The 10,791-nt window shown below is 33.1% G+C and overlaps 3 protein-coding genes across 4 annotated transcripts; 1 reads left to right on the top strand and 2 right to left on the bottom strand.

Annotated features, from left to right (window-relative positions):
- Positions 1–6: 6 nt before the first annotated feature.
- Positions 7–2,335, top strand: LOC105267518 (cytoplasmic tRNA 2-thiolation protein 2-like). 2 transcript variants are annotated; one of them, XM_011306434.1, is made up of 4 exons: positions 7–113; positions 191–465; positions 547–1,912; positions 1,991–2,335. In XM_011306434.1, the coding sequence occupies exons 1-3, from the start codon at positions 43–45 to the stop codon at positions 1,599–1,601; spliced, it is 1,401 nt and encodes a 466-aa protein (XP_011304736.1). In that variant the 5' UTR covers positions 7–42; the 3' UTR covers positions 1,602–1,912; positions 1,991–2,335. The 2 variants fall into 2 exon arrangements, with proteins under 2 accessions (XP_011304736.1, XP_011304735.1); XM_011306433.1 differs by having other exon boundaries at positions 547–2,126; positions 2,237–2,335.
- Positions 2,201–4,581, bottom strand: LOC105267519 (uncharacterized). The gene is made up of 3 exons (XM_011306435.1): positions 4,020–4,581; positions 3,784–3,931; positions 2,201–3,606 (listed from the first exon to the last, which is right to left on the bottom strand). The coding sequence occupies exons 1-3, from the start codon at positions 4,034–4,036 to the stop codon at positions 2,866–2,868; spliced, it is 906 nt and encodes a 301-aa protein (XP_011304737.1). The 5' UTR covers positions 4,037–4,581; the 3' UTR covers positions 2,201–2,865.
- Positions 4,582–7,144: 2,563 nt separating this feature from the next.
- LOC105267515 (TWiK family of potassium channels protein 7) lies at positions 7,145–10,779 on the bottom strand. Its single transcript, XM_011306422.1, has 6 exons — positions 10,389–10,779; positions 8,964–9,095; positions 8,653–8,845; positions 8,354–8,566; positions 8,039–8,188; positions 7,145–7,670 (listed from the first exon to the last, which is right to left on the bottom strand). The coding sequence occupies exons 1-6, from the start codon at positions 10,548–10,550 to the stop codon at positions 7,294–7,296; spliced, it is 1,227 nt and encodes a 408-aa protein (XP_011304724.1). The 5' UTR covers positions 10,551–10,779; the 3' UTR covers positions 7,145–7,293.
- Between the last annotated feature and the right edge of the window lie 12 nt (positions 10,780–10,791).

The raw sequence follows: 10,791 nt of genomic DNA, 5'->3' as shown, positions 1-10,791 counted from the left end.
CATAATTCCACAAAGGATCAAATTTCTTAATGTGTGAAAAATATGTGCAGTTCAACAGATGATTCCTTCAGCATAGATTATTCACAAATGATAAAAATAGAAAGTAGTCCTCTGTGAGTATATATATAAAAAAAAAATCCGCATTTAAGTACGAATAGGGAGATTTTTACACAAATTCAATGCTTTCCAGAAATCAATTGGTATGTCAAAAATGTAATAATGAAAAGGCTGAGGTTACGCTGAGAAAGAAGGATGTTTATTGCAATGGATGTTTCCTAATTAGTGCAACTCATAAATTTCGAGCGACCCTAGGAAGGTCGAAAATTGTGAGGCCAAGCGATACTATATTGGTTGGCCATAATGGCCAAGCTGGATCAACAGCTCTTCTCAATTTAATTAAGGCAGGGATGGACGAGAGTGTTCACAAACGTTTGATTTTTAACGTAAAACTTCTCTACATTGATGGTATTTTTTTCATCATTTTCTGACTTTATTATTTGTATTCTTCATTAATTGCAAGCACATTGTTGCAACCTCTTGTTTCAGATGGGCTTATCATGGGTCAAAGCATGGCAGAAAGACAAATTAAACTGACGAATATTTACAAACAGGTTGAAGCCTTAGGCTTTCCAGCTTATGGTATTGTAATAAGTGAGGCTATGAGCTCTGATAATTTATCAATATCATTCTTGGAGGATAAAACACGTTTGAATGATCAAAGCAAGGGAGATGAGGAGCTGTTAAAAATGTGGAATAAACTGACAGATGAAACTTGTAAAAAAGATTTTCTACTAAAATTACGAGAAAAGGTAATGGTGATGGCTGCAAAAATTCTCAAGTGTCAAAAAATTTTTCTCGCTGACGATTCGACTTCCTTAGCAATTGCAATTTTAAGTAATGTTGCGTTAGGAAGAGGTGCACATTTGTCATCAGACTGTGGTTTTATAGATAATAGACATAAGGATGTGATGATTTTACGACCTATGCGCGATTTTAGCCGACAGGAGCTTTATTATTATCTAAGGATACGTGATATCAAGTGCATTGATGAGAAAGAATTGAAAGACAATCTCCACCCTTCTATCCAAAAATTGACTGGAAAATTCGTGAGAAATTTGGAAGATGAATTTAGTGGTACAGTCTCGACGATTTTCCGAACGGGTGAAAAAATTGTTAGCGGTAAAGAAAATAATAGAAATAATATTTCAACCGAGCAAGTGTGTGCATTTTGTAATGGTTGTCTAGATACGATTCCCATTGATGGTTTTACTTCAAGTATTGATGCTAAAAACTTTTCAAAAATTGTATCTGCGGAGAGTGCAAATGCCGAATGGAATTTGGCCAAATTGATGAAAATATCGCCAGAAAATAAAAAAAATGTACAAGAGTATAGCTGTCAGGATTGTAGGTGTAATAATATGCAGGCACTTAATCATAATATTGAATATGAACAAATTAGACACTTATTATGTTATGCCTGTCAATCAATTTTCAATGATAATTTTACTCTGCACGAACTACCTTTTTACGTGGTAAAATCTGTTAGTAGAAAATTACGCCTCGAGGATATTGCTGGCGAAATTCAAAAATTTTTGTTATGAGTCAGGTGTACTAACGAAAAAGATTTTTTTTTTATCAGTATATAATTTGTAATATAATTTCTATACGAGGTGGAATGAATAAAGAATATTTTGACCTATTTAAAGTAGGCTCATTGTTTCAAACATTTACTTGTTTTATTTGGCTAACTTCTCTTTATATGTTACTTGAAAAATCTCCATGCTTACAACATTTTTGTAATATTCCATGAGTTTTGCACAATTGTCCATTGATAATAACTTATCATGTGAGATATGCTGCAATATCTAGTGTCAACGGAAGTAACATTTTGCAAATCTGAGGACAATTTAAGGTAAAACTGGCAATTATGACAGTTTATAGCGAGTCTAAAAATATAATTGAAATGATTCAATCATTTGATTCCATCTAGTCGTTGTTCTCCACCGAAATTGATCGACTGTGCTGGTAAAGTTATAAATTCAATAGACCTACCGCATTACTGGGAATGGACATTAAAAGATGTATCAGAATGGCTTGAAAATGATGTTCAACTGCCACAATACAAGGCTAGTTGAAAAAATAAACTTAATAATTGCTGTTATATGATTTTTGCCTCTTTAAATTATCATTATTACTCAGATCATGTAATAAAATATTTATTTTTTTCATTCATCAGGATACCATGGAAATGAATTTTATTAATGGCCGACGCCTATGTTTTCTCCAAGCCCACAAATTACTGAAAATGGGAATTCACGATTTTCACCATATCAAGGTATAATTATAAAAGTATCAGTCATTATTTATACTTGGGCATATATATGAATGAATTACAGAAAATAATGGATGCCATCCGAAAGTTATTTAATATAGAAAAGGAAAAATTTCACCGAAGTATTAGTCTTCCCATCAAGTACCCTATGACTTTATATCTTGAATATCGAATTCCTACTGGACCAACCAGAGAGGGTACAAACAGATTTGATTTTTTCAAGAAAACCTCCATCCTTGGAAATCGAAAGGATTTCCAAGAAAATAAATTCCAACTTAAAACAGATGATTATCCAATTGTTCTATTTGGTGCTATTAAACGTAAAAGTATCTATACTAGAGTGGAATTTTCTAGATCCAGTAGTACCAGCGGCAATGGGCATAGTAAATTCATTGATTTCCTCCTTCAATGAGATGTGGTACTAGAAATTTAATGCATATCATAAAAATGCAAATCTCTTTCTCTATTCATATGACAATAATATCAATCAATGAACTTTATGGTAAATAGAAAATAAAAAACGATGCACATGTTCAATCAGAAAATAAATCATCTCCAGAATGTTGGTCAGTTATATGTATACGAGTGATTTTTCCATCAGGAGCCTCCTGAGATGGCGATTGGGAAAATTTCAGAACAAAAGATTCATCACTCTCATTATTTGATCCATCAAGTCCTTCTAATGAATAGCTTTCGTTTTTACACAAATTATGTGTTTTACAAGCTACAGATTTATGAAATTCAACACGTGGATCTTCAATATTCAATGATATTGAATTATCCTGTATTTTTGCAAATTCCGTTTCACTCTCATCCGTAGATTGGTCATAAATGGCAGAACGACATTCCACTTTTGTCTTCAATTCTCTATTTTTTTTCTTTTTGCTATTTAACAGGACAATAAGTTTCTTGTACAATTCTTCCTCCATATGATTTTTGGCCTCTATCATACGGTTTAGCGTTCTTTCCAATTCCTCCGATCTTATCCGTAAATTATTATTTTCCATCCTCATATTCAATGTGTTATTTTCCGTATTCAGACAACACGTTAGAAAATTCATAACCAAGTCGGAAAATACAACAATATTGTTTACATGTTGACATTCAATCAACCCACGTTTCCATGCTTTTTTCTTCCATTGGAAAGTATTGACCTTGATGGAAAATTCTACCCCTTCATCTTCTCCTGCCAATTCTCTCTTGATATCCTCCAAATATTGTTCATCCGTTCTACTGAAATTCCCTGCTGGCTGTAGTAAATTTTTTATGCATATCTGTGATTACAAAAAAAAAAAGAAAACATTTGGTAGGAGCTAATTAGTATATTATGCAACAAGTGCGTGATGATTGTTTTGGCATGTGGGAGGGTTGTTACGATCACGCACCTATGACATAAACAAAAATTTTCAACACTTGCATAAAAATAAAGTATTCTATTTTGATAAATATACCTCTCCTTTCAGTGGCTCTGAACCTTTGCGGAGAATGAGAATTTGAAGATCTTTTTCATCCCACTTGGCCAAAAGCGTCATGAATTCCTTGTCTAAACTATTTCTCACTTGACATGCCGTTGTGAGATTATCCATGACGAACCTAGAGCTAGAATCAGAGATCATAATCTGTGCTGGAAGCGTTACCAAAATAAAAACAAACTGCTACTCAATTTTCATTATTAATTCGTAAGTACTTTAGAATATTGTTCATTCTGTAGAACTTTTTATTTATGAAGTATCCATCGAAGTGTCAATGTGTCAGCTGTTGAGTTCAATTAAACATGGCGGCTCCTCCCCCTCCATTACGATGTGACCCAATTACTCCAAAACGATTTTCATCAAGTAATGTAGAATCAATCAATTGGAGAAGAGTACAAACCATTCTGCATCATTTCATTAGACACTTGAATGGCTGTCATTGAAATTGCAAAAACATGGGGGCTAAGTTCCGGTCAAAATTTTAATTATTTCAAAAAAATAATAATTAAAACGGCTAGACACCCCAGAATTGCGTGTGGCGCCTTCCCTCTCTTGGGTTACAGTACTACGATGCCGCTGGGGTCACTCAAAGGGCCCCAGAACTGAGTCTCTCCTTTAGTCAATCCTCTTTGAGTCAGAGGACGAGTCCCCCCCACAGATACCTGCCTCACAGCTGCCCGCAGTATGAAATTATTTAAAAAAACTCAATTAACGAAGGCTCAAATCATCTTTGTCACGATATTTGGTAGCTTGAGTGGACTTTATATCTGGCTACCAACCATACAGGAAAACCTTGCTAAAGAAAAGGAAGAATTAGAAAGGAACCGAAATGAGGTAACAATCAATGAAAGCTGCCGCATTCTCCTAACCTATATTTGCATAATTTTTATTTTTAATGATTTTTATTGGTCGACAGCGATAAGAAAATAAATTCTCAATGGAAAATATCAGCATTACGCCACCTTCCAAAATTACCATTTGAATTTTCCAAACTTCCGAAGGGATTATGGATAATCGCCGGAATTTTTGCATTCGGATCTTTCTACCGGTTAGTGATGAAAATATTATACTTGAATTTGATTCCTCTTGGAATATTGTTTTGTTTTTTTGAGATTTAGAGAAATTTGTAGAGATGTCGATGTAACACAGCATTGTTTAAAAGGTAATATACAACTTTGGTGTTATTGCAAATTACATAGACAATTTTTAATATTATTTTCAGTTGGATTTACATACCCAGGCGACGTCGATACAAGATGAAAATAAGTGAAGCGTATGCCAATATTATTTATGAAAAGGAGAAACTACGAGGGAAATAGAAAACAAAACATATATATTGCTAGCTGTGTATATTTCAATTCATAGACTATACAAGTGAATAAAAATTACGGTTAATGGATATTACCCGAGCTATTCTTCATATTTTAGGAAAATGTGCAACGATTTTGGTTGGCGTTACGTATTTTATTATTTGGTATTCTTGAATTTTGTATTATAGATTGGAATAAGGTCCACAATGAGTCTCCAATCGCTGAAGTACAGGAAAGCGAGACTTCCAACTCCTGCATACAGAGATGCTGACGGGATCCTGAAAGCATTGTAAATAGTTAAAAATTGATGAGCAAAAAAATATGCATCTTGAGATGCTTTATTCCACATCATCATTGATTCATAAATCATATATATACATTTCATATATTTCTATCATCATGACAATGAATGGGAACGATACCATAAGATCTCTCCTATGCGTTTACAAATAATCTTTTGCTTCGCTTGTTTTGAACGTTCTCAAAATTTCTGAAATCACAGATGAATTTCTCCAAAAAATGACAAATATGGAACATCACGTTATATCACTCCATAGCGGGAAAAATTGATGAGATGGTTAGAGAGTAGGTACACTTTCAAATTTTTTTAAAAGTTTGTACTGCACGGATAACCACGTATTTTACTAAATGTTTTCCTCCCTCTCTCCGTTCTTAAAACTCTAGCTCATTGTCCTTAATGGCGAAAAATAAATGCGGGAATAGGCTAGAGCTGATGAGAAGACAAATAAGAATAAGAAAAAAAATTTTCGTGACAATGAAAAAGGACATGTTGTGTGAAGTGAGGTTATTGTTGTTTTCCTACGCAAAATTGAATAGAACTTTATGAAAATAATTAGATCGAGAAGCATTTGTTATGAATATAATTGTGTGTGTTCGATGGAAATTCCAAATTGACTTCTCTATATTTTTAATATTTATATTTTTGGATGATTTAGTGGACAATCTCATTTAAATGTGTGCAATTTTAAATCTGCAAGATTAAAGGTCAGTTTTACTATTATGTTTAAGGTATCCATTTCATATCACTCTCTATACACAATCAAATTTCTTTCCAATGAGAAACAATCAAGACGAAAAAAAATCTGTTTTTTAAAGATAAAAATGAAAAAAAAAATGAGAAATTTCTCTCCTATTTGGGAGTAAAAATCGAGAAATACCTTCATTGTTGAATAGTTACGTAATAAAGCAAACTTTGGAAAGACTATTATGGAAATTTTAATTAGTCACACCCCTCTTCATTTTTCATAATACGGTTAATATATAATTCAAATGAATGTATACAGATGGTCTTACCATTTTGCAGCTACTTCTAGAGTTCTTTTCCCCAGAACCATTTTCGCTTATTGCAGAATACTTATAGATGTAACTTGGTAAAGTTAGTCTTCTCCTTAAAATCGTAAAACAAATATTTTCGAGTCAGCTTATGAACTATAATATCGTCAATGATGCAAAATATTTGCAGATATTAACACAACCTACAAATATTATTCGCTCATAAATTTCCTTTTGATTACTATTCTTCTTTTTAATCCAAAAGGGTTTTATCCACTCACTGTGATATAGGTAAGTACCAAATCTTCGCTAATTATAACGGAACTTTATGCTGTGATATCAGCTGCTCGATGCAAAAAATATAAGGGAGGTTGCTGCGGCTTGTGCTTTTGCTTCAAGAAGAAAAATTTCATAGCGGTAACGCAAGAACTAAGCCAGAGGCTGTGGCAGTGTGGCGTAATAATCGAAATGGCGCCAGGTTCAATTTGGATGTTTGAACGGTTATGTCAAAGAGGATTGACGTAAGTAGAGGCTCAGTTGTGGGGGTTTGCTTGATCCCAGCGGCATCGTACCCGTAGGTTGTTCGTGTAAAATTAACACTCACCAATTTTCTTCATTTCAACAAAGACATATGGATAAATTGAGGGAATATATTTTTATGACTTAATTGTGAAAAAAAAGAATTATGCAGATATTATGCAGAATTTTCAAAAAAAAAATTCGTGAATAATGTATTTCTATAAGATTTTAAAACAATATTTTTACAATTTAACAATTTCCAAATTCTTCACTTTTTTTAAATTTGATGTGTTATCATTACATGTGTTATGTGACAAATACACTACACACTAATAGGACAGCCCTCATCCGACTTTCTACCTGTAATTTAAACACTAGATTCATAGATGACAATTCGTACAATTTTTTTATGTTGATTGTGGATTGCAGATTCTTCAATTTCCTTCAGTACAGCCTGAACAGCTTCTTTCCACTCTACATTCTTCATATCTTTACCATTTGGTTTTCCAAGTTTTGGCAGTGATACAACTGCCAATACTTTTTTCAAATCTAATTGCAACGCTGACATATCACCTCCGGCTTGTTCTCCCATTTTTTTTAGCGCCTCGATTAAAGGCCCCCGCAGAGCTTGCAATCGTTGCCAAGATTGATTGTATTGCATCCTTATGAGTTCAATTATAGTGCCTGTTAGAGCTAAACCCACAAGAATGTACAAAGAGCACAGAAGCATGTATTTTGGTTTCTCTGAAAATTAAAAGATATTTGTTTGTGTACACTGATAAAAAAATTTGGTCAAGTTTTTAAGGTAGTACTCCTGAGCTTTTTTACTCATGTGCATTTTGGCATTGTTTTTCCATAGTGATTTTCAGGTTTTCGAATTTGGGGAGTATGCAATACCAATTCTTAAAGGCGCATCAGAATACGCACGTTAAAATAGCTCGAAAGATAAAAGTCATTTGAATAACTTGGCATATTTACGCCTGAAATTTTTTTATAAATTTCCAAAATAAAACTATTTGACAGCCTCAAATACTGGACTCGGATTGCTTGTAATTCGAGTTTTAAAAAATAGAAAAAACATGGAGTACTTTGAAGTTGGTAGTGGGACTTACTTGGTACAAGATCTCCAAAACCAATGGTTGTCATTGTTACAAACCAAAAGTAGAAGCCGTCGAAAAAATCCCAATCATCTTCCCATAGCATAAACATCGCAGCTCCACAGGATAAATAAATGAAGAGAAGTGCAACTGCAGCCAAAGCTCCTATACAAAATGTCTTTTGACCATTTATCAATGTTGAATTTTCTAAACATCTAAATTATGGTGTAAAGACGACATAGGTCAATATGTGAAGTGAAGTCAATAAAAACGGTGGGAAGAAAAGTGGAAAATTCAGGCTGTCATAACAATCCGAGGAACAACCTTTACCTAAAGACCTGCGACCTGTTATATTCTTCGGAATCAAATGGGTTGTGAAGGGAGGGAATTTGGTTCTTATTCTGTCTCCGAGGTTTGTCACTATTTCAGCAAAAAGTTTACCCCATGCGGCAATTGCAGTCAGTGTCAGTGGTATTCCAACGAAAGCATAAAATATGCAAAATACCCTCCCCCAGTGGGTGGAAGGGACAACATTTCCGTAGCCTGAAATACACACAGACATTCCATTTTCCGGCCAATAAAAACAAGATTGGAGATAATATATAGAAAAAAAATGTGGAAAATTTTACCGATTGTTGTGAGTACTGTACTGGCAAAAAATATTGCTTGAAGTATACTCCATCGCTCGGTGATGACAGATGATCGTTCAATGATGTTTTCATTGTTTGAATTTTTTGGAGAGTCAAATGCTGGATTGATTATAAATCCTCCCTGAGCGGCTTTTTGCAGTGTATTTTCGTAAGAACACAACTCTAATTCAATCTAAAATGACAAACAAATACAAACAAAGTTGAAAAAAAAAACTCATTTTTTATGTTGGTAATTGTATTTTATATATTTATATGATATTTGTAAAGAGTAAAATTAAATTTTTAATTACCACGTCCAGGAGATTAATTGTGTTTCGATCATCCAGAATTTGATTAACTAGGTGATTTCTCTCCGCTATGATTTCAGCTCTAATTCTTCCCAATCTCAAAATTTCTGAAGGTAGTTCTAATTGCCTAAAAATCTAGAAGGAAAATTTCAACTTAAAGAGAACAATGGAAAATTCTGAATGAACGAGAAATGTAAAAGCCATTCTCTATCTAACAACATTTCGTAATCATAATTATTTCTTTAATTAACAAAGATTGAAAAATAGCATTAAAATGACCATTTTCACCAGCCCAACATTTGGATCAAAGATATCGAGATTGCATTCGGAAAAATATATATGCCATGAAGTACCCTACATGTAAGTAATTGGCATTAAACAATTCTTGAGATATTCGAAAAAAGGCCAAAATAACAGCTAGCTGTTTCTAAGGAAATTAATGTAAAATCATTAGAATCAGCAGAATTAGAAACAGTAAAACTGGAATGAATACAGAGGTTTCATTGAGAAGCGACAATATTATTTTCGAAAATTTCGAGGCCACATTCTGTACAATATTTGGAAGAATGTTCCATATATACCTCGGCTACAATAAACAGTTCTGCTATTACATTCGTTTTTCTCCTCTTTCATTGGCAGTGCTCAACTGCTATATTTGAGTGATAAAATTGGTAATTTTGGAATAATGCCAGTTGTGAGAATTCCGTGCTAGATATCTTCCAGCTGGAAACACTAATTTCTTGATTGTCGACTATCCGTTTAACTTTATAAGCGATCTTACATTAGGAGATGCGGTAGTGTCTCTGAACAAGTACGTACCAACCGAATTTCTACCCGTCGACTGTCTAGCTACCCCACTCCTATACGCCTATGTTAAATGACGGAACAATAAAATTAACATTTTTCCAAAAATATTTTCAATTAGATTGTTTTTCTTACTTTTAATATCCTCAATTTATTGATTACCTTTTGAAAAAATCTATTCTAACGACTTTTCTTAGTTTTTCATACAAAAATGGCAGTTTTTGTTTTTTGCCAAAAGTTGAGGCATTCCTTTCAGAGGTTATTGCTAATATCTCTTCATCTTTCATATTTTTAGTAAAGGGATTTCTGGGAACCGGTGAATTAGATTGACCTGAAAAAATATACCGTTTTTACATTTGATCATTATGCGTGCCCCTATTTTTCCAAATTTTTTAATAAACTTTTGTGAATATTTCCAAACTTTTACTGAGAAAAACGGAAAATTTTTCCACGGTCATAAAACTTCAATAGACTTTGAATAATAATAAAATTCAAAAACAGTAGATTTTTTAAAGCGGAGTTAGTAACTGTGATTTGAGCAGTGGAAAATTTCCGATTTGATAGATTATTCGAAAAAAAATAATGTCAATTGATTAATAAAGTTTTAAACAAATTTTATAATACCAAACCACCGAGAGCAGTATAGATCATCAAAGTTATCAAAAGAGCCATCGGTCCAGCGAGATGTTTTAACTGATGAAGGGTTTGTTCACTAATTAGCTGTTGCATGTTTCCCACTTGTTTCTTATCTATATCACCGAGTAATCCAGAACTTTCACGAGGCATTTTTACATAATTTTTTTATTTCTGGAAAATTTAAAATATCAATTTTTTATAAATAGCATTATTTGAAAGGGAGTAGTGCCTATATCATCTTTATTATAATGGTGTATATGTTAAAATATGTGTTAAAAACTGAACATAAATTATTTATCGGTGTTTAAGAAATGTTCTATCATTGTAAATCTACTGAATCTGATATGAAGCGTCCGCGGAAATAGATTGAGATTGAGTGAAAATCACAAGA

Source organism: Fopius arisanus, unplaced genomic scaffold, assembly GCF_000806365.1.
Source record: "Fopius arisanus strain USDA-PBARC FA_bdor unplaced genomic scaffold, ASM80636v1 scaffold00047, whole genome shotgun sequence".
Lineage (NCBI taxonomy): Eukaryota > Metazoa > Arthropoda > Insecta > Hymenoptera > Braconidae > Fopius > Fopius arisanus.
Note: the sequence above shows the minus strand (reverse complement) of the source record. Positions and strands in the feature narration are given on the sequence as shown.

Coding starts and splice junctions, on each gene's coding strand:
- LOC105267518 (XM_011306434.1), top strand. CDS start 43: ATGTGCAGTTCAACAGATGATTCCTTCAGCATAGATTATTCACAAATG. Junction 114..190: donor AAAATAGAAAGTAGTCCTCT/GTGAGTATATAT, acceptor AATGCTTTCCAG/AAATCAATTGGTATGTCAAA. Junction 466..546: donor AAAACTTCTCTACATTGATG/GTATTTTTTTCA, acceptor CTCTTGTTTCAG/ATGGGCTTATCATGGGTCAA.
- LOC105267519 (XM_011306435.1), bottom strand. Junction 3,607..3,783: donor CAGAGCCACTGAAAGGAGAG/GTATATTTATCA, acceptor TTGTAATCACAG/ATATGCATAAAAAATTTACT.
- LOC105267515 (XM_011306422.1), bottom strand. CDS start 10,550: ATGCCTCGTGAAAGTTCTGGATTACTCGGTGATATAGATAAGAAACAA. Junction 9,096..10,388: donor ATACTGCTCTCGGTGGTTTG/GTATTATAAAAT, acceptor TTTTCCTTCTAG/ATTTTTAGGCAATTAGAACT. Junction 7,671..8,038: donor TTTTGGAGATCTTGTACCAA/GTAAGTCCCACT, acceptor TTTAATTTTCAG/AGAAACCAAAATACATGCTT.